The sequence below is a fragment of the Balaenoptera borealis genome (genome assembly GCF_965194805.1).
Source record: "Balaenoptera borealis genome assembly, chromosome: 4".
NCBI classification, from domain to species: Eukaryota; Metazoa; Chordata; class Mammalia; order Artiodactyla; family Balaenopteridae; genus Balaenoptera; species Balaenoptera borealis.
The window spans coordinates 57,267,120-57,293,879 of record NC_138861.1 but is presented as its reverse complement, the minus strand read 5'-3'; the positions used below and the strand labels follow the sequence as shown (position 1 = coordinate 57,293,879).

The 26,760-nt window shown below is 41.2% G+C and overlaps 1 protein-coding gene and 1 pseudogene across 2 annotated transcripts in view; one reads left to right on the top strand and one right to left on the bottom strand.

Annotated features, from left to right (window-relative positions):
• LOC309627459 (solute carrier family 25 member 16 pseudogene) overlaps positions 1 to 26,760 on the bottom strand; it is a 252,225-nt pseudogene that overhangs the window by 133,457 nt on the left and 92,008 nt on the right. The window lies entirely within an intron of this gene.
• CXCL13 (C-X-C motif chemokine ligand 13) lies at positions 1,848 to 24,938 on the top strand. Its single transcript, XM_082389460.1, has 4 exons — positions 1,848 to 14,590; positions 16,182 to 16,314; positions 19,378 to 19,455; positions 19,783 to 24,938. The coding sequence occupies exons 1-4, from the start codon at positions 14,527 to 14,529 to the stop codon at positions 19,835 to 19,837; spliced, it is 330 nt and encodes a 109-aa protein (XP_082245586.1). The 5' UTR covers positions 1,848 to 14,526; the 3' UTR covers positions 19,838 to 24,938.

The window sequence follows — 26,760 nt, the reverse complement described above, 5'->3', positions numbered from 1 at the left end:
ACACGACACTTCCCTAGTCTGACGCCCAGACATTAAGTTGAACCCTGGAATCCACATGTGTGTAAGTGCCGCAGTGGCCCTAATGCCTGCAGGGTCCAGGCCACACTGCGCAGCTCTACACTGGCTTCCCTTCCATGTCATCAGCACCAGGCCCCACGTGCCAGCAAGAGCCTGGCCCATAGTCAGAGTGCAACAAATATCCGCTGAATGATGGACTTTGGAACCAGGACACCTAGATTTGAGGGCTTGTTCTTCTTTAACTGATCAGTTAAACTCTGAGCTCCAAATGTTCTTATCTATAAAAAGGGAATAGTATCTGTCTACACAGGGGTCTAGGTTATCAGTGACAAATATACACAGCAACAAAAACAATTTTAGCTGTCTTCAATAGAAAAGAAATAACTGAAAGGACTTTGTATAGGTCATGGAATCCAAAGAAAGCCTGCAGAACCAGGGGGAAGCCATGAGGAGCTGGGCAGCAGGAACCATGCCAGGATCCTGCCACAGGGGTGGTCCAGTTAAGTCAGAGACTTTGAATCAATCAAGAGTCCAAGTTTGTGGTGAGAACAGTATGGTTGCCATCCTGGGTCTTGTGCCCTGAGTACCAGGGGCCTTTTCAGATTCCATGGTGGAAATGAGACCTTTACTGTATCCAGGACTCACACAATAGGAGATTTCTCTGAAACAAGAAGTTTTGGACGCTGAGAAGCTAAATGCACATTACGGTATTATCACCTCCACTTTAAAGATGGAGAAACCCAGAGAGGTTAATAAGTTACAAATGCATGGGCAGAGTTGGGATTTTCACTCAGATCTTTCTTTCCTCTCTCTAGGCTCTATTCTTTCATCATTCTCTTGGATTTGGGCGGTCTCAGGCAACTCTTTGCCTTCATCCATTCTTCCCAATTAACAAGGCAAGAAATGCTTGACCAGGGGAGACTGGGAGAAACGGAAAGCTTGCTCCATTTCCCTGAGTGTGGCTGTTATGAATCACTTGGTGATGAAACACAACTGTTTTGAAGCACAAATTAAAACATTGTTAGAGCCAACTAGGCTGGAAAGAACAGAGAGATTCACCTCCAATTTACAGTAAGAAGGGGCACTAACCATTGCTTCCCATCATCTCCCTCATATGCCCTCTGTTGGGCGTCACACCAAAGTTGGAGGTTTGTCACTGGTGCTGTTACAACAAATGAGTGGACAGTCCCTTGAGACCTAACTTTCCAAAGCAAGGCTGATAAATTCCTGTGGCTTTGAGGAAGCTGACCTCAGGACTTAAAGTTCATGGAAATGCCTAAGTGGAGCAACGAAGAGAGAGGAAAATACCTTACATTTAAAAATCATTTTATATTTTACGAAGCACTTTCACATACGTGAATTTCTTATATCATCCCTGTGCAGACAGGTATTATTCCTTTTTTTGTAGATGAGAAAATGTGGAGATCAGAACTTAAGTAGTCAGTTCAAGAACAGGGAGCTTTCAAAGCTAAGCTTCCTGATTCCAGTGAAAACCTTGCCATGTTTGAAGGCGAAGGGTGTTCTTGGACAAAGGAACACATGCCATAGTGGTTATTACTCAGCTGGGCAAAAACCTCTGTCTTCAACCAGCAGAGGATGAGGAGGACCAGTGCTACCCCAGAGGTGGGAGTAAATTGAGAGATGCTTCGAAGTAAGAGGACAGGGATCTTTCTAACAGTTATCAGGGACTGAACCCAGAGATTGGGTTGGGTGAATGGATAAAGAAGGGCAGTGGCACTCTCTTGAGCATCAGCAAAAGGTCAGCATTGCCACTGCGTGACATGGGATTCATACTGAAAGCCATGTCATAGCAGGCAAGGCTGCTTTCCTTAAGAATAACATCAGCCTCCTGGCAAACTGGCTTCAGTGCAAGTACTTGTGGGCTCAGCCTAATGGTAAGAGCACTGGATTTTGAGTCAGAAAGGTTAGGTTTGAGTATCTTGGGAGACTACCAGAGCGAGTCATAAAGAGGAGGAGAGCGATGAGCTCTTAAACAACTGGCTTCAGGTCCACAGAGGCCCAGCTTCTCCCTCAGCCCTGGAACCTGGGTCCCCAGAGCTTCCTTGCGTGTTTTGAGCTCAAGGCAAAGGCCCTGGGAAGCACCACTTTTCTGGAGAACAAGATCATGAGAATCGATTTGTCTCCGCCAAAACAGAGACAGCGATAAAAATGTTGAGACAGTGGGCTGATCAGGGATTCCACTGACACTTGAATCAAATGATCCAGCTTTGTCATTAGAGCTATAGTCAGCGGCATAGCTCAGAAACTTCCCTCTGGCCATCCACCTATAGAAAGCAGCACAGCCTGCCCAGGCCTCTGCTAACATGACTATCAAGGCACAGAATAAACACTTCATGTCCCAAAGCCAGAAAAAGCCTCTGGCTCTGTGGACAGGCAGCTGGCAGGTACTGGGAGGGTGCTCGAGAGTCCCCACTCTACTTCCGCCACCTCACTTGGGTAGCTTGAAATTGACCATGGTGGGAGTATCCACATCATGGAAATAGGCAAACATCACAAATCAGAATTTTCCAGAATGTTTGTTTTACAACATTTACCAGCACATTCCTTTTTTGTGTGTGTGCCAATAAAACAAAGCTTTTTTTGTATATCACTGAGGCAGATAGTAGGTCTACAGACCTGACTCTCTAATTTCTGCTCACTTAATCTAGTAGGGGCAGCGGATGCTTTTGAGTTCTCTAAGACCGCTTATGCTTTATAATTAAGAAATCGTGCTGGGGGGCTTCCCTGGTGGCACAGTGGTTGAGAATCTGCCTGCTAATGCAGGAGACATGGGTTCGAGCCCTGGTCTGGGAAGATCCCACATGCCGCAGAGCAACTAGGCCCATGAGCCACAACTACTGAGCCTGTGTGTCTGGAGCCTGTGCTCCGCAACAAGAGAGGCCACGATAGTGGGAGGCCCGTGCACCGCGATGAAGAGTGGCCCCCACTTGCTGCAACTAGAGAAAGCCCTCGCACAGAAACGAAGACCCAACACAGCCAAAAATAAATAAATTAATTAATTAATTAATTAAAAAAAAAAAAAAGAAAACGTGTTGGATTAGAACATTTCAACCCCGCTGAGACACCCTGAGTGATAGTAATCCAGGTTTGTGCTTTTAAACTCTGGGTCAAGATGTATTGAGCTTAGTACGTGCAGTAAAGGTGCTAAATTTGGGGCTGATTTTCACAGGGCATGGACCACATGTCTTTTGTGCACATTGCAAAGTGCCTGACATAGAGTAGACACTCAAATCAATGACAGTGATTGAGTTCACCATGAAAAGAGCTGAACCATGGGGGAAGAATGAATAAGCTTCTCTTGTTCACCACCCATGGAAGAGTGTGGTATAAAGGTGTGAAAGCCAGAGCCTTTGACTATAAACACAACGGTGCGTGGGTTGATACCGCTCCTACAGCTCTGCCGGATGCCTATAGGACTGCTGCCCCCCACGCCCACAGAGTGCCCCACTGGCTTCAGGGAGACGTGCCACCAAACTTTTGTGAGTTTTGCGCTAGCCTCTGTGTCAAGATACATCACTGCTGTCCTGCCAGGACCTTCTGAGAGGATATTGCTCTGCCTCCCTGAGCCTTCAGTCTTGGAGCTTTATGATTGTCTGCAGAGCATTTAGGGGGACTGGCCCTCTCCCCAGTTCTCTGTCCCACTTCTAAGACAGTGTCCCCTGGGCTCCAAACAAGCATGCCTGTGTCCAGAGTCATTATCACACAGAGCCTCCTCAACTTGGCATTCCAACCCTCTGAGTGGTCCCAGACTTTCAGCCTGGGTAGGGATGAGGAATTGACCACCCATGCTACCCCTTTATTGACCTTCTCATACTCAAAAAATTGTTGCCTGTTTTTTGCAAACAAAGCAAACCCTTCGCAAATCACTGACACAGACAGTAGGTAGTGTAACAGGAAATATAGGGGCATTTTTCCTGATGTCCTGGATGAGTGCTAAGATCGAAAGCTGACAAGCAAAAGAACATGGGTCCATTAGGATACTTTTATAAGTAACCAAAAATGCATCTAAAAATGGCTTTAACAATAAAGAAATATTTTTGTCTCAAGTAGTAAGAATGTCTCCATTCTCTTGACAAGGAACTCCTCATGTGTTGCCTTTGTTAGATCTGGATATGACACCTGGAATTGCTGTAGTCATGAAAGGATCCAGCCTGAGGACAATGTCCAAAGGCAGGAAGAAGTTACCACTTACATTATCTTGATTTTAAGAGTTAAATTAAAATGTCTTTCTCAGGCCCCAGATTTAGAGAAGTGGAATCATCTTAATCATTGGCTTACGACAACGAGGATTTCCACCCAAGGGCCTTGGAATAGCTCATCTGGTGCACATGGCTGTGTTGAAGAGGTTGAATATTCAAATCAAATAGGGTTCTGTTCAAAAAATGGAAGTACAGGAGTGGCTGTTAGGTGGGCAAACTGAAGGATCTGCTGCAGGCTGGGGCTACATTCTACATCCAGAGCACCACCAGTACCAGGGCCAACCACCCACTCACAGGGCTACCAGGAAGAACCCAATCAAAGAACCCTCTATCCTCCCCCCACCTCCAGTCAATATAAGGGGAAGACTAGGAGAGAGGAGAAGTATTGCAAGATTGCCAGGTATATATCAATAAAAGAAGCTCTTCCCTCTCCTCTCTCTTCTGAACACTGGCAAGCCATTAAAGGGATAGAGTATTTGATGATGTTGGAGCTTGGAAAAAGGGGAAACAGGATGCTGAAAGAGGAGGTACACCAGCAAGGCCGTCTGCTTTTCCACTGGTTGGCATGGCAACAACCTTTAATCTTCTGTGGGTCGAGCGGACCCTGCAGGAGATAACCAAGCTTGGCCATCTCACCAGTACTCCACCTCCAAAAGAGCTGGCGTGGGGTGAGGTGACTCCAGTGACAAGTGGCTGTGGAGTATGTCCCTGGGGTAGAGGCTGGAGAGTTTTGGAAGGAGTTAGTGCAGAGTCAGCTCTGCCACGTTAGGGATCTGTGCATTAGGGAGGCTCCTCGGGGTCTCCCTGAGAGAGCCAGCCCTGCCACCCAACAGGCGTCCACAACGATAGAAGCACCCATAACAGAGAAGCAGAGATGAGTAACGGGCTGAGTGGGGGCTGCCCCCTTGCCATGGAAGACAACAATCCCAGCCCCCATCCCTCTTCCCTGACAAGTCGCACAAGCCTGGAAGAGGAAAGGGGAGGTAGAGGACATCCAGACTATGCCTCACTCACCCATGCCAAGCCCCTCTAGTCAAAGTTTTCATCTGCATTGGCTGGAAGAGAGGAGAAGAGCTTTGAATTGTGCAAATACTGAATTCTTTTCAACAAACAGAGCAAAGATTATTCGAATAACAAAAAAAACGGCAAAAAGATGTTATGGAATCTGGACAAGATGCCTTACACAGCAAGAAAGAGAGCATCAATACAGTAGAGTTGGGAGTTGGCAGGGGGGTGGATTTTTCTTCATTATACACCAAGGTGACACTCCTCAGTAAATATGTTCGCTCAGGAGTAAGGTGGGGTGTTGCCTAATGCTAAGCTTCAAAAATATCCACATGCCACGTCCTCACACCATACACAAAAATAAACTCAAAATGGCTTAAATACTTAAATACAAGACATGAGACCATAAAACTACTAGAAAAGAACATAGGCAAAACATTCTCTGACATAAATTGTACCGGTGTGTTCTTAGGTCAGTCTCCCAAGGCAATAGAAATAAAAGCAAAAAGAAACAAATGGGACCAATCAAACTTATAAGCTTTTGCACAGAAAAGGATACCATAAACAAAATGAAAACACAGCCTACGGACTGGGAGAAAATATTTGCAAACAACGCAACCGACAAGGGCTTAATTTCCAAAATATACAAACAGCTCATACAACTCAGTAACAAAAAAACAAACAACCCAATCAAAAAATGGACAGAAGATCTAAACAGACGTTTCTCCAAAGAAGACATACAGATGGCCAACAGGCACATGAAAAGGTGCTCGGCATCATTAATTATTAGAGAAATGTGAATCAAAACTACCATGAGGTACCACCTCACTCTAGTCAGAATGACCATCATTAAAAAGTCTAGGGGCTTCCCTGGTGGCGCAGGGGTTGAGCATCGGCTTGCCAGTGCAGGGCACGCGGGTTCGAGCCCTGCTCTGGGAGGATCCCACATGCCGCGGAGCAACTGGATCCGTGAGCCACAACTACTGAGCTCTGCGCGTCTGGAGCCTGTGCTCCGCAACAACAGAGGCCGCGATAGAGAGAGGTCCGCGCACCGCGATGAAGAGTGGCCCCCGCTTGCCGCAACTAGAGAAAGCCCTTGCATAGAAACGAAGACCCAACACAGCTAAAAATAAATAAATAATAAAAATAAAGGAATTCCCTTAAAAAAAAAAAGTCTACAAATATCAAATGCTGGAGAGGGTGTGGAGAAAAGGGAACCCTCTTGCACTGTTGGTGCAAATGTAAATTGGTGCAGCCACTATGGAGAACAGTATGGAGGTTCCTCAAAAAACTAAAAATAGAGTTGCCATATAACCCAGCAATCCCATTCCTGGGCATATATCTGGAGAAAACTCTAATTTTAAAAGATACATGTACCCCACAATGTTCATAGCAGCACTATTTACAATAGCCAAGGTATAGCAACCTAAGTGTCTATTGACAGATGAATGGATAAAGAAGATGTGGTGTATATATACAATAGAATATTACTCAGCTATAAAGAAGAATGAAATAGTGCCATTGGCAGCAATATGGATGGACACAGAGATTATCATACTAAGTGAAGTAAGTCAGAATGAGAAAGACAAATACCATACGATATCACTTATATGTGGAATCTAAAATATGACACAAATGAACTTATTTACAAAACAGAGGCAGACTCACAGACATAGAAAACAAACTTACAGTTATCAAAGGGAAAAGGGTGTAGGGGAGGGATAAATTGGGAATTTGGGATTAGCAGACACAAACCACTATATATAAAATAGATAAAACAAGGTCCTACTGTATAGCACAGGGAACTATATTCAATATCCTGTAATAAACCATAATGGAAAAGAATATGAAAAAGAATATGTATAACTGAATCACTTTGCTGTACACGAGAAACTAATACAACATTGTAAATCGTTTCTAGCCCTGATACAACACCCTGTTGTTGAGAATAAATATAAATGAAGCCATAGGAATAGGGCTAGAGGAAAAAACTTTGAATATCCAGGTACTGCCAACGAGGAAGGAAGTATTCATTTCTTCATTGCAGAAGGTGTTCAACCTGGGAACTTCAGACCCCTAGTGGAGGGCAGAGGGATTGCCAAGGGTCCTCAAACCCATTTTTTGAAAAGTGGGGTGGAGAACGAGGGAGTGAGGCAAGGGATGAAATTGGAGTGAACGCCAGGATCCGCGGAAGGGCTGATCCATATAAGGACAGTGAGAAGCTTTTGAAACAGAGCACTGACATGATCAACTTTGTGTTCTGAAAAGATGACTCTGACTGCAGTGTGGGAAATGGATCGGAAGGGGGATGGGAAGAGAGCAGTTAATGGGCCATTGCAGGATTTCTAAAAATGGTGTCTTGGAATAAGAGGTGGTGATAAAAGTGAGGAAAGTAGACAAAGGCAAGACGTTTTAACAGATACACGGGGCAGCTCTTGGAGACCAAATAAATATGGGGATTAAGGGAGATGAAGGAATTAAAGATGACTTACTGGTTTCTGAGCAACTGGGTGAATGATACCATTCACTAAGACTGGGAATACTGCAGGCAAAGCAGATTTTAGAGAAACTAAGTTCAATTTGGATGTGATTGGTTGGAGGGATCTAAGAGGCCTCTATGAAGCCACGACCACTAGGCTATTGGATAGATACCCATGTGAGTGGACTTCCATCTAAACTGGAAGTAGGGAAGAGACACGCTTGCCTTGGAAGAGAGCACAAAGTGAGGAGAGGATCTTAATGTCTGGTTAGACAAAGAGGAGACACTGTCAAAGGAATATGAAGCCAAGAGGATTACCTGGAAACACCTGAGGTTGTGGAACAGCAGACATTACAGAAACAGAGTGATAAGCCCAAAACTTTTCTAAGTTAAATAAAGGTGCTCTTGCTGGAAACCATTGACTTTTATTCTTAACATCCAGAACTCCATCCATACATGGTTATAACATAAAGGTAGCTAAGATAAAAAAGCAGATGATGAGATAACATGTACATTATAGAATCTGAACAGGAGAAAGAAGATGACTATTTTGTTTCTGCTCACTGGGCTGAGCTGGAAAACTTGACCATCACTTTGACGTTGCTATGTAGTGTCCTCACTGTTCTCAGAAAATTTTCTAATCACAGAAGCTTTGCATTCAGCTGCTGCTGAGGCCTAACGTGATTGCACACCAAGAGAACTGACACACAATCTGATTTTGCAACCTCAGGGCCAAGAAGTTGGGCATGGCCCAGAATTTGTTGGATTACTTCAGAGTTTTAGGGGTTTTTCTTCCCTCTTTGAGTAACATTTCAGCCTAATTTTAAAAACCTCAAAACTCACAGTATTTAATTTTTTAAAAAAGCAATAAACCAAATCAAATAATGATTTGAACATTGAAATAATATGCAACACATTCCTCTTGTCAGCACTGCAGGGTCTTTACCTGTGGACCCGCCTTTCCCTTTCAGCAGGCTGTTTTTGTAATTAACACTGCCACCTAGCAGTCTGGAAAATCAACACCTGAACACAGGGGAAAGAAGTTTCATTTTTTAATTTTTTAATTTTATTTTTTTTTGGAAAGAAGTTTTAGGTAGACACATTTTAGTTTTGTCTGGGATCCACTATATTTGAGATGAACTTGAGCACAACTTGAAATATGAACTTAATCACCTTTGAAAATACCTTTCCTCAGATATGGGTCTTGAAATGACTGTCTGGTAAACAACAGGCTGTTATAAGCAATTCAGTCCAGATGAAAATGATGGCAAAAGGCAACATAGTCAATTCATAAAACTTCAGTACATTTGTAACTAATACAAACCTCCATGGGTGGCTTCTTAGGGAAAGGAGATCAATATTTTTGTTCAAAGTGGGTAAAAACAGAGTGTGAGCAACAGCTTCTTGGTCAGAGGACCTTTAAATAAGGAATCACATGTGTCCAATGGAAACCAAAGTAACACTTTAATTCACGTCAGAAGCTTGACTCACAAACGAAGCCAAAGTTGCTTCTTAAAAAAGATGAATAAGCTCTAGAAAATCTGCTGTACCACATTGTACCTAGTCAACAGTAATGTATTGTACACTTAAAAACTGTTAAGAGGGTAGATCTCACGTTAAGTGTTCTTACCACAATAAAATAAATTAAATTTAAAATAAATAATAAATTTTCGTGTTTTCACAAAGGTAAAAAATTTAACATTTATTGAGTGTTTACTATTTGCCCAAACACTGAGCAAAGCACTTTCCCATCACTGTTAGGTTCCCTATAGGACTCTCCAAGAAGGTACCATCACTTATCTTCAGTGCCAAAGGCATGGAGGAACTGAGCCTTGGGGACGGTGCAAGGCAAGTAAGTCTTGGAGTGAGTTTGCAAACCCAGACAAGTCTGATTTCAGAACCTGAGCTCTTACCTACTAGGTTGTAATACTTTCCTGCTGTGCTGAAAGGCTAAAGCAAATGTCAGATGTCCAGCAAGTTAAAACACTTGTTAACAGAATAGAGCAAGTTTCTATTTTCTAGTTGAGTTGCTTTTAGATGGCATGAAAGAAAATGTTCTCAATTTGGTCACAATGGCATTTGTCTCCTATTATATTACAAACTACTTAAAATTTTTCAGAATTGTATCCCTTGAATCATTTTAAACTCTGCCATGAACCCTCTGTTCAATGCCTTTTGACCAGCTAGATTGGTAGGTACTTTGGTCAATTATACCATCTCTCTACTTTAGTGACATTTCACTTTTTGATATCTTGAGAGAGAATTCCCTTCTTATTGCTTTCACTGCTGTGCATTTAGCAGTCAGTGAGCATGTTTGTCCTGTCCACTTGCACTAAGGGATCTGTGCATCATACCCGGAGGAGATGATTTGTGCAAACCTTTCTCTGAAGGCAATTTGAGTATGCGTACGGCTCAAGCTATACAGAGCAGTTCTTCTCAGACTTTAAGGTGCGTTTAAATCACCTAGGAATCTTGTTAAAATGTGGGACCTGAGATTCTGCACTTTTAACAAGCTCTCAGATAAAGCTGATGATGTTATTCCATGGACCGCAATTTGAGTACCAAGGTACTCAAAACTACCCAGTTTTTCTTGGGTCTAAGAGAAAATCTGGTTTGATTCCAAAGTCAGGGGAAAAAAAAAAAAACCCTCCCCATCATTTTCTCCTTTTCCCTAAGTTTTTCTATATCTGATCATAAAAAATCAGGTTTGATATAAACCAAGTTGTATGTTTTTATGTTTCCGAACAAAGGTAAAACTATTTATTTGTATATTAAAACTATTTTAAAAATAAAATGTTTCCACTTGGGCCCTAAATCTATTGTTTCAAAACATTTTTCTTCTTGGCTTCAAAGTTTTTGAAATGTATACCCCTATTGTAAATGAGATCATGGAGACTCTGACTTGAAACTTCTAGAATCATCTGGCCACCACAGAGCTGCCCATTTTCCAATCCTATCTTGGGGCAGGCAGGTATAAAGTTTCTTTGGTCAGTATATGCTAAATCCTAAACGCTGAACATTAAAAGGAACAAAATCACTTTTAGAATTGCTCTGGAATTAGCTCCTTGACCCAGCAGTTCTTTTCTAACAAGAGCCAACTGTGGAATTTCCTAAATTTATTCAGAGTTCTCTTTCAGGAACCTTTGTTCCTACTCTCTTCCTGTTGTTGCCAGCATCACTCATTTTTGTTCTGACAAGGAGATATATAGTACCTATAAGAGAGGCAAATGTAAAACTCCTACACTTGGGTCCCAAAATCAAATCGCACAAGTGGGCACAAGTGAAATGAATGAGACATAGTCAGAAATGACCATATCAAAAGAAAAAGAAATTGTTACCTGAAAACTCAGTATAAGTGACCAAAAGAATGCTATTCTAAGGGGCTTCCTCTGCTTTGTATTGGCAAAGCCATACTTGGAGTAGTGTGATGTTCAGATGTGTGTGCATGCAAGAGTGTGTATGTGTGTGTGTGGTGTGTGAGAGTCAGAAAAGGTAGAGGGAGACAGAAGCAGGGGCAGTAGTGATTTAGGAGAAACAATGAAAAAGATGAACAAGTTTCAAAAAGATAAACCAGATGGTGATTTATCTTTTTGAAGATAAGTAATGGAAAAAAGATGGTGAGAGCCTCAAACTGTGTTATAGGTTAGGATATTTACCTTTGAAATGTGTTCATTTGGGGTTTAGAGTGAAAGTTAAATCTATTGATAATGGATGAATGGGTGGATGGATGGATGGACAGATAGACCATCTATTGAACACATTCTACGTGCCACGCGCTCTGCCAAGAATTCTACATATACTAGATGATTTTATTCTCCAAAAAAATCCTTTAAAATTAGTATTATCTCCATATGAAAACTGGTAAATCTGAGGCATAGAAAAATTAAGTGACCTGTCCAAAGTCATTGACCGGATGACTCCACAGTTTGTGCTCTTAACCTCTAGTTTATAACCCTGCGCAATAGTCATGGAGGTTCACTGCTCAGATCTCCCTCAAAGAAATAACTTGCTGGCCAGCTGGGAGAAGTGCAGTTAGCTGACAGCCTCCAGCTGTTAACATCCTCAGGCTCTGTTTCAGCTTTCTACCGGAGACCCTGCTGCTTCTGAGAAGGCCCCCGCCAGTGACTGGGCATGGAGGTGGGGGAAGGGAGGGATGGTAGGGCCTGGATCTCTGCCCACTGTGGAGCTCCTCTAATAGACAGTCTTTTCTCAGGACCTCCCATTGAGTTGTCCCAGACCCTCAGATCAGCATTGCAATCTGAAGCTCTCCTCAGTGGGCAGGCCCACTCCTGTCTCCTCCCTACTTTGATTCAGAAAAAAAGAAAATAAATTTTCTTTTATTCCAGCATCCATCTCAGCATCTGCTTCCTGGGGGGCCCAACTCACACACCCTATCTTCAAATATTTGGAGTACTATCAATGAAAGAGCAATTGTTTTCATATGGTGATAAGGGGTTGAATTAGTTCAAAGTGACTGGAATATTAGGGAAGCGGCTTTCACATGTACAGAAGGAAGAACTTTCTAACAACCAGAACTGCCCAAACAATGGAATGGGCTGCCTCAAGACTGGTGAGTTCCCGGTCACTGCAGTCATTCAGGCCAATTGGAGGACTGCTTGGCTTACGAAGGTATTATGACATTACCATAACCCCACCCCATACACCCTGGAGCATCTAAGATGCTAACATCCACAATGCTAACTGAGTAGCAAAAATCAAATTAATTTAGGAAGCCACACCAGGAAGACCAAACCTCTGATTTTTCAGTGGCTCCATGGGTCTGGGTTCACACATCCACACCTGTACCCTCCTAGGGCAGCCCAGGGGTGCTCTAGGACAGACCAGCCATTGTCCACATGTTTTTCTTTCTTTCTTTTTTTAAATCAAAGATATACAGATTGCCAACAGACACATGAAATGATGCTCAACATCACTAATCGTTAAAGAAATGCAAATCAAAACTACAGTGAGGTATCACCTCACACCAGTCAGAATGGCCATGATCAAAAAATCTACAAACAATAAATTCTGGAGAGGGTGTGGAGAAAAGGGAACCCTTTTGCACTGTTGGTGGGAATGTAAATTGATACAGCCACTATGGAGAACAGTATGGAGGTTCCTTAAAAAACTACAAATAGAACTACCATACGACCCAGTAATCCCACTACTGGGCATATACCCTGAGAAAACCATAATTCAAAAAGAGTCATGCACCACAATGTTCATTGCAGCTCTATTTACAATAGCCAGGATATGGAAGCAACCTAAGTGCCCATTGACAGATGAATGGATAAAGAAGATGTGGCACATATATACAATGGAATATTACTCAGCCATAAAAAGAAATGAAATTGAGTTATTTGTAGTGAGGTGGATGGACCTAGAGTCTGTCATACAGAGTGAAGTAAGTCAGAAAGAGAAAAACAAATACCGCATGCTATCACATATATATGGAATCTAAAAAAAAATGGTCATGAAGAACCTAGGGACAGGACAGGAATAAAGACACAGATGTAGAGAATGGACTTGAGGACACGGGGAGGGAGAAGGGTAACCTGGGATGAAGTGAGAGAGTGGCATGGACTTATAAATACTACCAAATGAAAAATAGATAGCTAGTGGGAAGCAGCCGAGTAGCACAGGGAGATCAGCTCGGTGCTTTGTGACCACCTAGAGGGGTGGGATAGGGAGGGTGGGAGGCAGATGCAAGAGGGAGGAGATATGGGGATATATGTATATGTATAGCTGATTCACTTTGTTATAAAGCAGAAACTAACACACCATTGTAAAGCAATTATACTCCAATAAAGATGTTAAAAAAAAAAAAAGTTAGGCCCATCATCTCAAGATAATTTAAAAATTAAATCAATTTAGATGTATTTAAAAAAAGAAAAAAAAAGTGCTCCTAGCAAGTGAGTTAAGGCTGTGGGTTCATTGGGCCCATGGGCTATTTGGCCAGATCAAAACCAAATTGCACATGTGCTTTATTAAACAAACTGTAATACGAGGTTCAGCATGTGATGAAACTCTAATGACACCCTCCACTGACACCTGGTTCTCAACTTGCATACCAGAGCCAGAAAGATTCTCCTCCTCAAAGCTGTTACTTTCCTCCCTTCAAGACATAGCCACATTAATGAGGGGGCACATACTTGCCCTCTTCCAGGATTCCCATGATGGTGATTACATAAGTAATCATATATTTCAAATAGTGAAATACGATGTGGGAAAGTCTGGTAGAAAAACAGTCGGCATAAGGATCTGTATATCAGAAGACATTCATTAGGTCTGCAAATATTTACTGAGCACCTATCAAAGGCTAGACTCTCTTGCAGGTGCTAGGAACACAATGATGTGCCCGACAGAGTCTCTGATTTCCTGGAGGATATATTCAAATGCCATTGAGAAACCCACTGACCCTTCACTGAGAGAAGCAATCGAAGCCACAATCACTGACCGTGATCCTACAGAGAGTGCTGTGGGGTCTCCAAACCGATAACCCTTTCCCTCACTCCCACCACCAAATTCCTGCAGCATCCCTGGCATTTATAGGCTACATTTTCAAGAAATACTTTACCATACTACTATTGCTCTGAAGCAAATTCATAAAATTTGCAAGAGGAGTTAAAAAAAAAAGCAAGCTCAGCAATATTTGGGGGCTTTTAAAACTGATGATGCAGCTGACCTCCTGGAGACAAAGGCAGTGGGAGGGCCTTACCGGTCTGAATAAATAGAATCTCTGTGCTGAGAACTCACAGTTTAGACCCAGAGCTAACTAAAGTCTGAACTCCACCTTGACGCAGAATGAGGTTCACCCAGGGATCTCTGCTTCTTGTGCTGCTGGCCTGCAGCCTCTCTCCAGTCCATGGTGAGAACTTTCACTTATGTTGTCATTTGTGCTTTGAGCTGAAATGGTCTTCAGCTGTTTCATTTTTTTTTTTTTTTTCAATCAGAAAATGAGGGGAGATGTGAATGAAGGGGAAAAAAACTGCTCAACTGCTCCTAGATTTCTAAAAGTAAGGTGCTTAGGGATTTAACTCTTAGAGGCTGGAAACAGCTGTATTATTAAGATTGTCATCCAGAGAAGGGGGAGATACTGGAGATCCAATGTCCATGGGACTTACACTCGGCTTGCCTATTCCTGGCCTTTTGCAGATGCAGCTCTGCCTGCAACTAATTCTCTCCAGGTATCTCTTCTTCGTTTTGCCTTTCACTACCCCTTCCGACCAAACACTTTATAGGATTTAAAGATTATTCACCTCAACCTGTTGGTCTCCTGCAGGGAACGTCTGATACAATTTTATAGGGTCAGCTCTGACACGAGCCATTGTATGTACAGCAGGGGTACTCAAATACACACTTTCTGCCAAGAAACAGGCTTCCAAGTCTAAACAGGGATGTTTTCTTTGTGTACATAGGTAAATATCTAATTGAAGTGGTAAATTTCTGTACAGCTGAAGGAATCTGATGCATGCGCAGGATGCTACGCTCTGCTCAGGGTAGAGGGCCAATTTTTGTTCTTAAAATGTGGAGATTTTTTTTCCAATTTTTATTTTGTTTCATGTTATTTTCATTCTTCAAGACCCTCATCTCTCTTTCCCTGCATGAAGCCTTTCCATTGCTCCTGGCAAAGTCCCCTGTTCTCATTCATGCAGTTTGGGCCTTGGGGGAAATACAACATTCTATGGTATTTTAGTTTTTGTTCACTTGTTTCCCCCGCTGAAGTGCAGACACCTTGAGGTCCTGGTCCCTTTTATTTGCAATTCCGTGTCGAGCACAGTGGTAGGGCACTGGGGTGAAAGAAGGTAGAATTCCTTAAAATGCATGAGATGGGTTACCTATACAAGTATCTAGTACTGAGAACTATTGTCGTTGAAAACAAATCGTCGAATTTTTATGATTGGCTTTTTTTGGGTAATGATTTGTAACTGAGTTGGAGGACCAACATATTAAACAAAAACAAAAAATATCCTCGTGGTATTTCCTCGGAGAGACAGGGAGGGTTGGTGGACTGGGGAGTATGATAAGAGAGAAAACTCTGTTACAGCTTGTTAATGCTCCAGGGACTCGGAAACTAGTTCATTTCCTTGGTTTTTATGTGGTGGGGGTGAAGATCAGTCAATTCTATGTTGTCTTAATTATAACTGAGTTGTCAGTCCCCACCGTGGCCATTCTCAAATTTTATTATATGGACGACCACCTGAGTACCAATATAATGCTATCACAAATTTCAATAGGTATTGTGCTTTTAAAAAGCTAATTTTATTTTTAAGGTTTTGGTAGAAAGCGTTTGAAAATAAGCCAAGACGAACAGAAATGCACAAACTAAAGGCATATGGCTGGAAGCACCGACTTGAAATTTTTAAATCTTCAAATGTGCAGTATGAAAGATTCCTGATTAAGTTCTAGTTGTGAATTATATGCCAAAGGGACTAAAATAACTGATTCTGTGTTTATAGGTGTCCTGGAGACCTATAACACAAACTTAAAGTGTAAATGCATCCGAGAGACCTTCAACTTTGTCTCCATTTTGCTCATTGGAAAGCTTCAAATCTTGCCCCCTGGGAATGGATGTCCAAACACAGAAATCATGTAAGTTGCAATAAAACAATAATGTATGATTCCTCAAAGTGATTTACTTTGAGTGTTGTTAGCAATTAATTCTCAAACTAATAATGAGAATCAGTAATACTTGTTAAGTACATGCTTTGCAGGGGTCCTGAGCTAATGCAATACTTTATGCACATTCACTGATTTTATTCCCTTCAAGAGCCCTTTAAGGTATGTCTATTGTTATCACTCCTTTACAGATGCAGAAACTGAGGCTTAGGGAGGTTAACTGACTGCCCTGAGTCACACCATTAGAAATGGACAGAGCCAAGACTCTTATCTGTCAAATTCCAATTGCCAGCAGAAGCAGACACTTTGTTCCCCAGAAGCTGAAGAGCAAGAAAATAAGTACCCACAACGGTCCTTGGTCAGAATGTCTATCTTATGGAACTGTCCTTTAGCTTTAGGTTATCAACTTTGAACCCCTAACTCTGTTTAAAGACTTAGGCTAAGGGGATAGTAGTGGCTACAAGAAATTTAATAGATATTTTCTTTTATTGAAATGGTATAACCCCTTTCTTCTGTGACCCTCCCTCTTCTGTACACCCAGAGAAATCTGTGGATTTCTTTATTAGGGCATTTTCCATGGCACATTAATAAGACTTTACACACTGCACGTAAAGCCCCTAGTATAGTGCCAGACACAGTAATAAATGTTCAGCAACTGTTAGCTGCAATTGTACAGCATCATTGTGTTGAAACAATCAGGTTTGTTTGTTTTTCTCTTTCATTCGCACCAGAAAACAAGTTCTTTATAGACGGGGATCAGATATTATTCATTTCTCTATTCCTGATGCTTTATCCCTTACCTGGCATATAGTAGAGGCTCAACAAAGTTGGATTGATGCACTGAATATTTTAAAGGGAGCCTGTAGATCTTTTGCATATCGCTGCTTAGAACTGTGATTTCTTCTTCCTGCATCTACCTTGAATAAACCAAGGTGTCCCACAGCACCTTGAAGTACAGACAGAGCATCCTTCTCAGGGCACCGCCAGCTTGGCTTTCATTAGCAGCTCTTCCCTTGGCTATTTTAGCCTTACGAAACATTTGTAAGCAGCCACTTTTTGTTTGTCCTATTTTGATGTTAGTGCTTTGGGTCTCGGACTAGTTGATTCACTTTGTTATACAGCAGAAGCTAACACAACCTTTTAAAGCAATTATACTCCAATAAAGATGTTAAAAAAAAATAAGTACGGAAATTTTTCATTAAAAAGGCGTTACACTTCTACTACTATCTTTGACGGTGAAAATTCAGACTAAACCATGATTATTGCCCTCAAACTCGGAGACGCAAAGCATAGCCATAACCTGTTTAGGAGCAGTTCCTCTGGCTGGCTAGAGAATAGAGACTTCTTCCTTTATTTTTACCAGTTTCTCTGTCATGAGTCAAGTCTCTCACCTCCAACTAGGGGAAGTAATACACCCTAATTTTCTCTACTTTAGCTTTAATTGTTTAAACGTGACAAAAATTCTTTTTCTTCTTAATTAATTTATTTTTGGCTGCGTTGGGTCTTCGTTTGCTGCACGCGGGCTCTCTCTAGTTGTGGTGAGCGGGGGCTACTCTTCGTTGCGGTGCGCGGGCTTCTCCTTGCGGTGGCTTCTCTTGTTGCGGAGCACGGGCTCTAGGTAAGCGGGCTCAGTAGTTGTGGCTCCCGGGCTCTAGAGCACAGGCTCAGCAGTTGTGGCGCACGGACTTAGGTGCTCCGTGGCATGTGGCATCTTCCCGGACCAGGGCGCGAATCTGTGTCCTCTGCATTGGCAGGCGGATTCCTAACCACTGCGCCACCGGGGAAGTCCCCCTAAAATTTGATTTCTTATCTTCTCACCAGAGTCTGCATTTCTGAATTTTAACCAGATATAGAAGCAAAAGCTGCAAATAATTATGAGCAACTCATAGCAGTCAGGAGTGAAAATACTGTGAGTCCACATGGTCAGAAATCTGTTTTTCTATCATGAACTCAGGAGCCAAATTGGAAGGCTCTGCCCAAGAACCCAACAGTTCTATGACCTCTGACTCTGTACTTTTCAATGACAAGGGTAGAGTTTCAACGCTAGATGGATGGATTCTTGCTGTTTGTCATTTTATAGCTAAAATAAGAGACACATCAAGAAATTGTGTTTTGTTTGAGGTCACCCCAACAGAGAGTAGAGTCTCCCAGTTTGCTGTCACCTGGGAGACCTCACTTCTTCCACTGCAGGTAAAATATTCAACACCGTGTCTGGCACTTGGTAACCATTCAGATCATGCCCATGTGGAACGGTGGCTAAAAGTGTGGGTTCAGGAGTCAGATAAGCTTCATTTGAATCCTGCTTTATCAGGCATTTGTTGTACAATCTTGGACAAATTATTTAAACTCTCTAAGCCTCAAATTCCTCTTCTGAAGGTGAGGAAATAGTATTTCCTTTAGCACAGGATTTTTGTGAGATTAATTGAGATAATTCATATTACTGCTGAGCATAGTGGCTGGCACATTTTAAGTGCTTGATCAATATCAGCTGATAATTATCCTTGCTGCTTTTGTTGTTGCCTAATTTTTAGAGCATTGACAGCCTTGCTCACCGATGGTTCCACCAAATGCAGATGTCACTCAGAGCAGTCAGCTCTGTAACCTCTCCCACAATAAATTTCATCGGATTTTTTTTTCAAATAAAAGGTCTTCAAGAGAGTGTTTTCTATAGTCTATTTTGTTCTCCCAAGCTCAATGAACAAACACATTTTAAAGATATTGTGATACAGCTTTAGGAGTGAGCAAACCTTGGAGTCAGCTATTTGGTCCATCTCCAGTTCATGTAAAGGTTTTCAACAAAATACTAACCTCTGACACATGAAAGTCTGTCAATTCATTTTCAGTTCCACCAGCTCACACATACCAGCCCGCAAATGGGGTTTTTATTATTCATCAGACCTCATGCTACAAATCACCTACTCCAGATCCAAAACTGCCTACCTCCAATTTCACTTCATGTGGGAATCTTTATTTTTATACTCAACTCTTTCCTTAAGTGAAGGACTGACTGCTTTATTTTTATTTATTTTCCCCCAGAGCCTGGATGAAGAATAAGTCAGTTATCTGCTTGAACCCTGGAGCCAAATGGACACAAAAACTAATGAGAGTGTCAAGGTGAGTCAGGCGTATCAAGGGTTTGTAGATTTCACTTGTACTGAAGAGTTTCCCTTTCCCGGGTAGTCAAAATGGGGACCATTTTAAATTTATGAAAAAAATAAAATAAAATAAAATAAAATAAATTTATGAGACGTTCCTGAGACAAATGCCTATTCTTCACTATTATTTCTTATCAGATAGAGTTGGGGTGACTCATTCCAGCAGCTCAGTAAACTAAACTGGAAACCAGTGGGCACAGTATTCCTTGTTAGATATCTCCAGGGGAAAGCCACAGTTTCTGGGAAGTCTTTCTCTAAACATGACTCTCTTGTTTTTATTTCACAGAAAAAGTGCTTTTTCAACTTCACCAGCTCCAGTGTTTAAGAAAATGATTGCCTGATGCCAATATTACCACCAAGAACACCTGCATTCCCCCTTCATTCCTGCCCTCAATTTTAGTTTTGCGTTTGGTTGGATGTTTTCCAGGAAAAAGATCTTCCCCATCTGCTCAAGCATGAGAATATATATACAAATAACCTTGCAGAAGCTGATGGGGCAAACTTGAGATTTTTTTTTGATTACAGTACCCTACAAACTTAGAGTTTGCATTCTTAGTCATCAAGGAGGAAACTTTCTTGAAGGATAGTTACTGAGTTATAAATGATATAGGTTTCTTTCAAAAATATACCTGTTGTTGAAGGCTGAATTTTCCTACAAAATAAGGGAATGAGAATTTAAAACTCGTATCTGAACATGTGGCTTGAATTAAGGAGGAAATGATGGAATGCATTTCAGTCATTTTACACCCTAGGAACAGCAAGCTTCCATAAGAGATTTAAAAAGCTGCCTGGGAAACCCATGGAATTTCAGCCTTCCAAGAGACAGAGGGTTCACATAATAGATATCCTTCGTTTAAAAGCTCACTATTGAGAGGAACAAGGTCCTTCTTCTACTTTTAAGGAGTTCCTTTATAAGATTTATTGTCACAGATAAAAGCTAATAACATTCAAAGATCCCCAGACTTAAATTCATAGAATATTCAGGAAAAGGATTTCATAGAATATTCAGGAAAAGGATTTAAAGGGTGATAACTTAGATGTGTTCTTTTATACATTGGCTTTGACAAACTTTTTTTTTACTCACATCTTTTGCACAGACTTTTTTTTTTTTTGTCTCTGGTATTCAATTCTTTAGTGCTTCCTATTAATCAATATTCAATAAACTTGAGCAAATGTTTTACTTAATTATGAGCAATTCATTCTTAATGGAGCATTTATTCAAATTTAGCCATTCTCTGACTCTTCATAATGAAAAGTAGGATTTCATCATGTTAATTTTTCTTTGCATGCCTCTTGCCTTTTTACAGATGATCTAAATTATACGGCAAAGGGTGAGTGAAGTTATTCCTGATATCAGCACAGCAGGAAAATGCTTGCCCACAAGAGCCTCTTCTCCTTGATATATTCATCACAATTTCTTCCAGAAATGCCCAAACTCTTAATAAAACCCATTTTCACTGTCTCATTATATTAATTCTTAAAGTCTCCAGTGTTTTCTTTGAAAAGGTTTTGCGTTGAATTTGACAAACAGAAGGAGCAGATACTTAAACTCCCATCCCCTTCCTTTCCTGGTTCCAGCCTAGCTCTCCCACCACTGAACTCAGCACTGTGTTCCTGTCCCTCGCTCTCCCCGATGCTTTGGGAGGTCTGCTCCCAGGATGCTCAAGTTCCCAGCTATTTCTGGTTCTCTCTTTCATTTGTCTCTTTCTATTTTTAGATTTATTTTTACTAAAGATTTCTTGGGAGGGAGTAAAGAGTACCTATAAATACTATATTTTCTATTGTCTACAATTCAATGATTATTTCTCTATTACAAACACACACACACACACACACACACACACACACACAAAAGGATTATAAAATGCCATCAAAATCCTGTATTCATTCTTTAGTTTGATTTTGATCTTCTTTGAGAATGCAGCAAGCTGAATATTCAGGAGATTCAAAAAAAAAAATCTTACTATTGCAATATTAGGTGGGTTATCACCCTTGTTTTGCATATGTAGAAGCTGAGACACAGAGGGGTTAAGTGACGTGCTCAAGACCTTACAGTTACTAAACAGCAAGTCGAAATTTGAACCCAGGCAGTTTGGACCCAGAATCCATGCTTCTGACCCCTCCACTATGCTGACTGTATATGGAGTAGAATATCATCAGCTCCATTTTACAAAAGGAGGAACTGAGACAAATAGACATTCACATGCCCCAAATCACATAACTAGTAAGAAACGAAACCAGAATCCAAACCCAGGGCCACCTGACTCCTAAGCAAATGCTTCTAGTCATGACACTACACTGCCTGAAGTTGTCTTACCCCTAAATGTATTTCTTACTTCAGCTCCTTGCCCCCTCCCCTGCTTTCCAGGGCCAATCAAAGCCAAAAGAAGGATGGGAGTTCCAGAATGTTCAGGCCTTCCCCTGGGTTGACACATCTATTGAGTATGATCCAGGGGGACTGGACAACTGAGAGGGCAAATGTGGAATGAAAAGCAAAATACAGGGCCCTTGAGGGCTTCTAAACTTGTTTTTCTTACCCCACAAGCACCCATTCTTCAAAAGTCACAGTAGATTTAGGGGTATTCAGCCTGATTTGGAACAGGAATCTTAACTCATAGTTAGATGCTGGGTCACTTGTTGAGCCAGTTAATGGAGTTTTTGAGGAAAAGTGATCCTTAGCTGATCTGAGTGGGTTTGGGTCTAGAAAGGAGGATGGTGAGAATTCTGTAAGGCAGAATTTAGGTAATTTATGGCTATATACATAGGTACACATACAGATTCTTTAAAATCCATATAAAATAGAATTGAAGGGAAAATACAAGGTAATCCTGACCAAAATAGGATGTTCAACTCTGAAAAATGGAATGAAGGAGCTATAAGGTCAAGCTACACAGGATCTTAGATGGAGAAAGCAGAGAACCTCTCACTAAGTAAGTTGAGCCTCACTTGCTCTGCCCACACTCCTCTGAGCAGCAGAGGCCCAAGGAGGGAAAGATTCTGATTCTCCAAGGGAAGCAGAATTCTCCTTTCTCCCAACAGAAGGATTCAGCCCCACCTCACTGGTAAATGGCTTGCCCCACAGTATGAGTTCCGTCCTAGGGTTTTCCATTTTCCATCACCTTCTTTCTGCAATTCTCTCCTCTCACTGAGATGTGCCATTTTACTGCTCCCAACTCTAGGTAAGGATTGATGTACAACCCAGGGTTTACTTGCTCTGAGGTGAAGTTTGGAGGTACTTTTGAACAGAATGAATGGTCTACAAAAAACTTGGTAGAACTGAGGAAGAGAGGAGGGCCATGAATCAGAAGGGTAATATTTGAGAGACACCACAACATTTTGTGACCCTCAAGGATAGAAGTTCTCTGTGTGTAGTCTCTCTGAAGACAGCCATCAGCAGCATCTGGAAACTTGTTAAAATACATAACCTCAAGCCCCTCTCCAAACCTAATGCATAAGAAACTCAGGGGTTGGGCCCAGCGATTTGTGTTTAACAAACTGTGGTATAATAAAAGTTATATTTGGTCTTTGTCCCCGGTTCCTGGCACAGAGCTCCAAAAACCCTTGGAATTTCCTGACAGAGAGGAGTGTCTTTTGTTATTTGCAATGAGCCCCTTTCAAACTTACCTGAGTTTACTCTAGTGAGGTGACCATTGGCAAACCCCTAGATGCTTCAGGATGGGGGCTGGTTGCCAGAGGAACCAACCACGTGATTATAGGGTTGGAACTTTCAGTCTGAGTTCAATCATCAATGGCCAATGATTTAATCAATCATGCCTACATAACTAAACCTCCATAAAAACTCCCTAAACAACAGGGTTTGGAGAGCTTCTGGGCTGGTGAACACATAGAGGTGCTGGGAAGGTGGCACACCTAGACAGGGCGTGAAAGTAATATGCCCTCCTCCTCCATACCTTGTCCTATGCAACTCTTCCATTTGGCTGTTCCTGAGTTGTATCCTTTGTAATAAGCCAGTAATAGAAAGCAAAGCACTTTCCCAAGTTCTGTGACTCGTTCTAGCAAATTATCAAATCTGGGGAGGAGAGTGGTCATGGGAATCTCCAAATTTGTAGCTGGCTAGGCAGAAATGTGGGTAGCCTGAGCACCCCATTTGCAATTGGTGTCTGAAGTGGGGGCAGTCTTGTGGGACTGAGCCCTTAGGCTGTAGGGTCTGTGCTAACTATAGATGATTAGTGTCGGAATTTAATTGAATTGTTGGACACCCAGTTGGTATCAGGGATTTGGAAAATTGGTTGCTGGAGGAAAAAATTTCACACAACCTCCAGGTGGTTATGATGCTACTAAAGTTTGAAAAGCATTGTTCTAGGAAAAAGGTTTTCAACCCTCATGGTACATTAGAGTCATCTAGGGAACTTTTTTTTTTAATATCAGGTTAATTGTTATAACTTACATACAGTAAAATTCACCCTTTTTAAGTTTTCAGTTCAATGAATTAGTTTGAATAGTCCCTTAGCTTGGGCTGCTATAACAATGTACCATAGACTGGATAACTTATAAACAATAGAAATTTATTTTTCACAATCTGGAGCTAGAAGTCCAAGATCAGAGTGCCAGCATGATTGGATTCTGGTGAAAGCAGAGAAGGGAAGTGAGCTATCTGCTGACCTTTGTAAGGGCAATAATCCTATTCAGGAGGGCTCCACCTTTACAACCTCATCTTAATATTAATTACCTCTCAAAGGTCCCATATCCTAAAACTATCACAGTGGAAGGTAGAGTTTCAACATATGAATTTGGGGTGGGACACAAATATTCAGTCCATTACAGGCCCAGCCCCTGTTCTGTTCCTATAATTTTGTCTTTTCTAGAATGTCATATAAATGAAACTATACAATGTACAGCCTTTTGTCTGACTACTTTCACTTTGCATAATGGTTTTGAGATCCATCATGTTGTTGAATGTATCAGTAGTTTATTCTTTGTTGTTACTAGCTACTATTCCATTGTACGGATATACCACAATTTGTTTATTCATTCACCAGTTGATAGACATTTAAGTTGTTTCCAGTTTGGGTCCATTATGACTAAAACTGCTGTAAGCATTCATGCACAAGTCTTTATAGAAACCTATGATTTTTGGGCTTCCCTGGTGGCGCAGTGGTTAAGAATCTGCCTGCCAATGCAAGGGACACAGGTTTAAGCCCTGGCCCGGGAAGATCCCACATGCCGCAGAGCAACTAAGCCCATACACCACAGCTACTGAGCCTGAACTCTAGAGCCTGCAAGCCACAACTACTGAGCCCACGTGCCACAACTACTGAAGCCTGTACGACTAGAGCCCGTGCTCCACAACAAGAGAAGCCATGACAATGAGAAGGCCACGCACCACAATGAAGAGTAGCCCCTGCTCACCGCAACTAGGGAAAGCCCATGCACAGCAACAAAGACCCAACACAGCCAAAAATAAATAAATAAATAAATTTATTTTTTAAAAAAGGAATATATGATTTTGTTTCTATCAAGTAAATACCTAGAAGTGAGATTGCTGGGTCGTGTGGTATATGTATATTTAACTTTACTAAGAAACTGCTAAACTGTATTTCAAAGTAGCTATACTATTTTGCATTCCCACCAGTGATATACAAGAATTCCCGTTGCTTCACATCTTCGCCAGCACTTGGTATTGTTAGTCTTTTAAACTTTAGACATTTCAGTAAATTTTTAATCTCTTGTAATCTTAATTTGTATTAATTAACTAAAATGGCTATTGATGTTAGGTTTTTAATGTGCTTGAGATCCATACATTAGAAATTTACCTTACATGAAAGCCTTTCTCCATTGAGTTACACTGCCAAAGTTATCAAAAAGAAATTGCCCATATATGGATGGGTCTACTTCTGGACTCCTATTCTGTTTCATTGATCTATATGTCTATCCTCATGCCAATACCATATGGTCTTAATTAGTTTAGCTGACTAGTAAGTCTTAAAACTCCATAGCAGAAGTCTTCTAACTTTGCCCTTTTTCAAAATTGTTTTGTACCTAAGTCCTTTACTTTTCCATATGAATTTTTGTATCATCTGTCAGTGTCTATGCCCCGCCAAAATGATTTTGATTGGAATTGTGTTTAATCTATAGATCAATTTGGGGAGAAATGGCATCTTAATAATCCTGAGTCTTTCAGTCATGAACATAGTATATCTCTCCATTTATATAAGACTTCTCTAATTTCTCTAGCAATGTTTTGTAGTTGTCCACATTCAGATCTTACAGTCCCCCAAAACCAAACCATGAGCTGTAGCCTTTGAAGGACATTCATCTGTAGGAGCAAGACAATCAGGTGTGTTTCTTATTTATCATCCATCTCATTTGGGAAGTGGTCAGATGTGGCTTCTAGCTTAACTTTAATTGGACAATATTGCCCTCTTTCTCACAGAAAAGTAGTGAATCACTTAAAGTGATTAGATGGGACACCCTCAAATTCTCTCCACCAGATCTGCAAGTCTATTCAAATCTCCTCCCATCCTTGTCAATTTCCTTTTGCCACATTAGAGTAAGTACCTTTCCTCCTCATTCCTCCAAGGCTAATCCCTCTACCTGCGTCTTAAACCTTATCCTCTCTCACTATCTCAAGAGCCACACACTATCAGCTATCCCCTTGTTCTTCACTATATTCAACCACTTCCTCCCAATTAGTTCTATCACCATACCATTTAAATATATTCTAGTCTCTCCCTTCTCAGAAACAAAATTAAAAAATCCTCTTCCTATTAATATTGTTAAAATAACTGTATTACCCAAAGCAATCTATAGATTGAATGCAATTCCTATCAAAATACCCATGACATTTTTCACAGAACTAGAACAAAAAATTCTAAAATTTATATGGAACCACAAAGGATCCAGAATTGCCAAAGTAATCCTGAGGAAAAAGACCAAAGCTGGAGGCATAACTCTCCCAGACTTCAGACAATACTACAAAGCTACAGTAATCAAAACAGTGTGTATTGGCACAAAAACAGACATATAGATCAATGGAACACGATAGAGAGCCCAGAAATAAACCCACACGCTTATGGTCAATTAATCTTTGACAAAAGAGGCAAGAATATACAATGGAGAAAAAACAGTCTCTTCAGCAAGTGGTGTTTAGAAAGCTGGACAGCTGAATGTAAATCAATGAAATTAGAACACTCCCTCACACCATACACAAAAATAAACTCAAAAGACTTAAAGACTTAAATAGAAGACATGACATCATACAACTCCTAGAAGAGAACATTGGAAAAACATTCTCTGACATAAA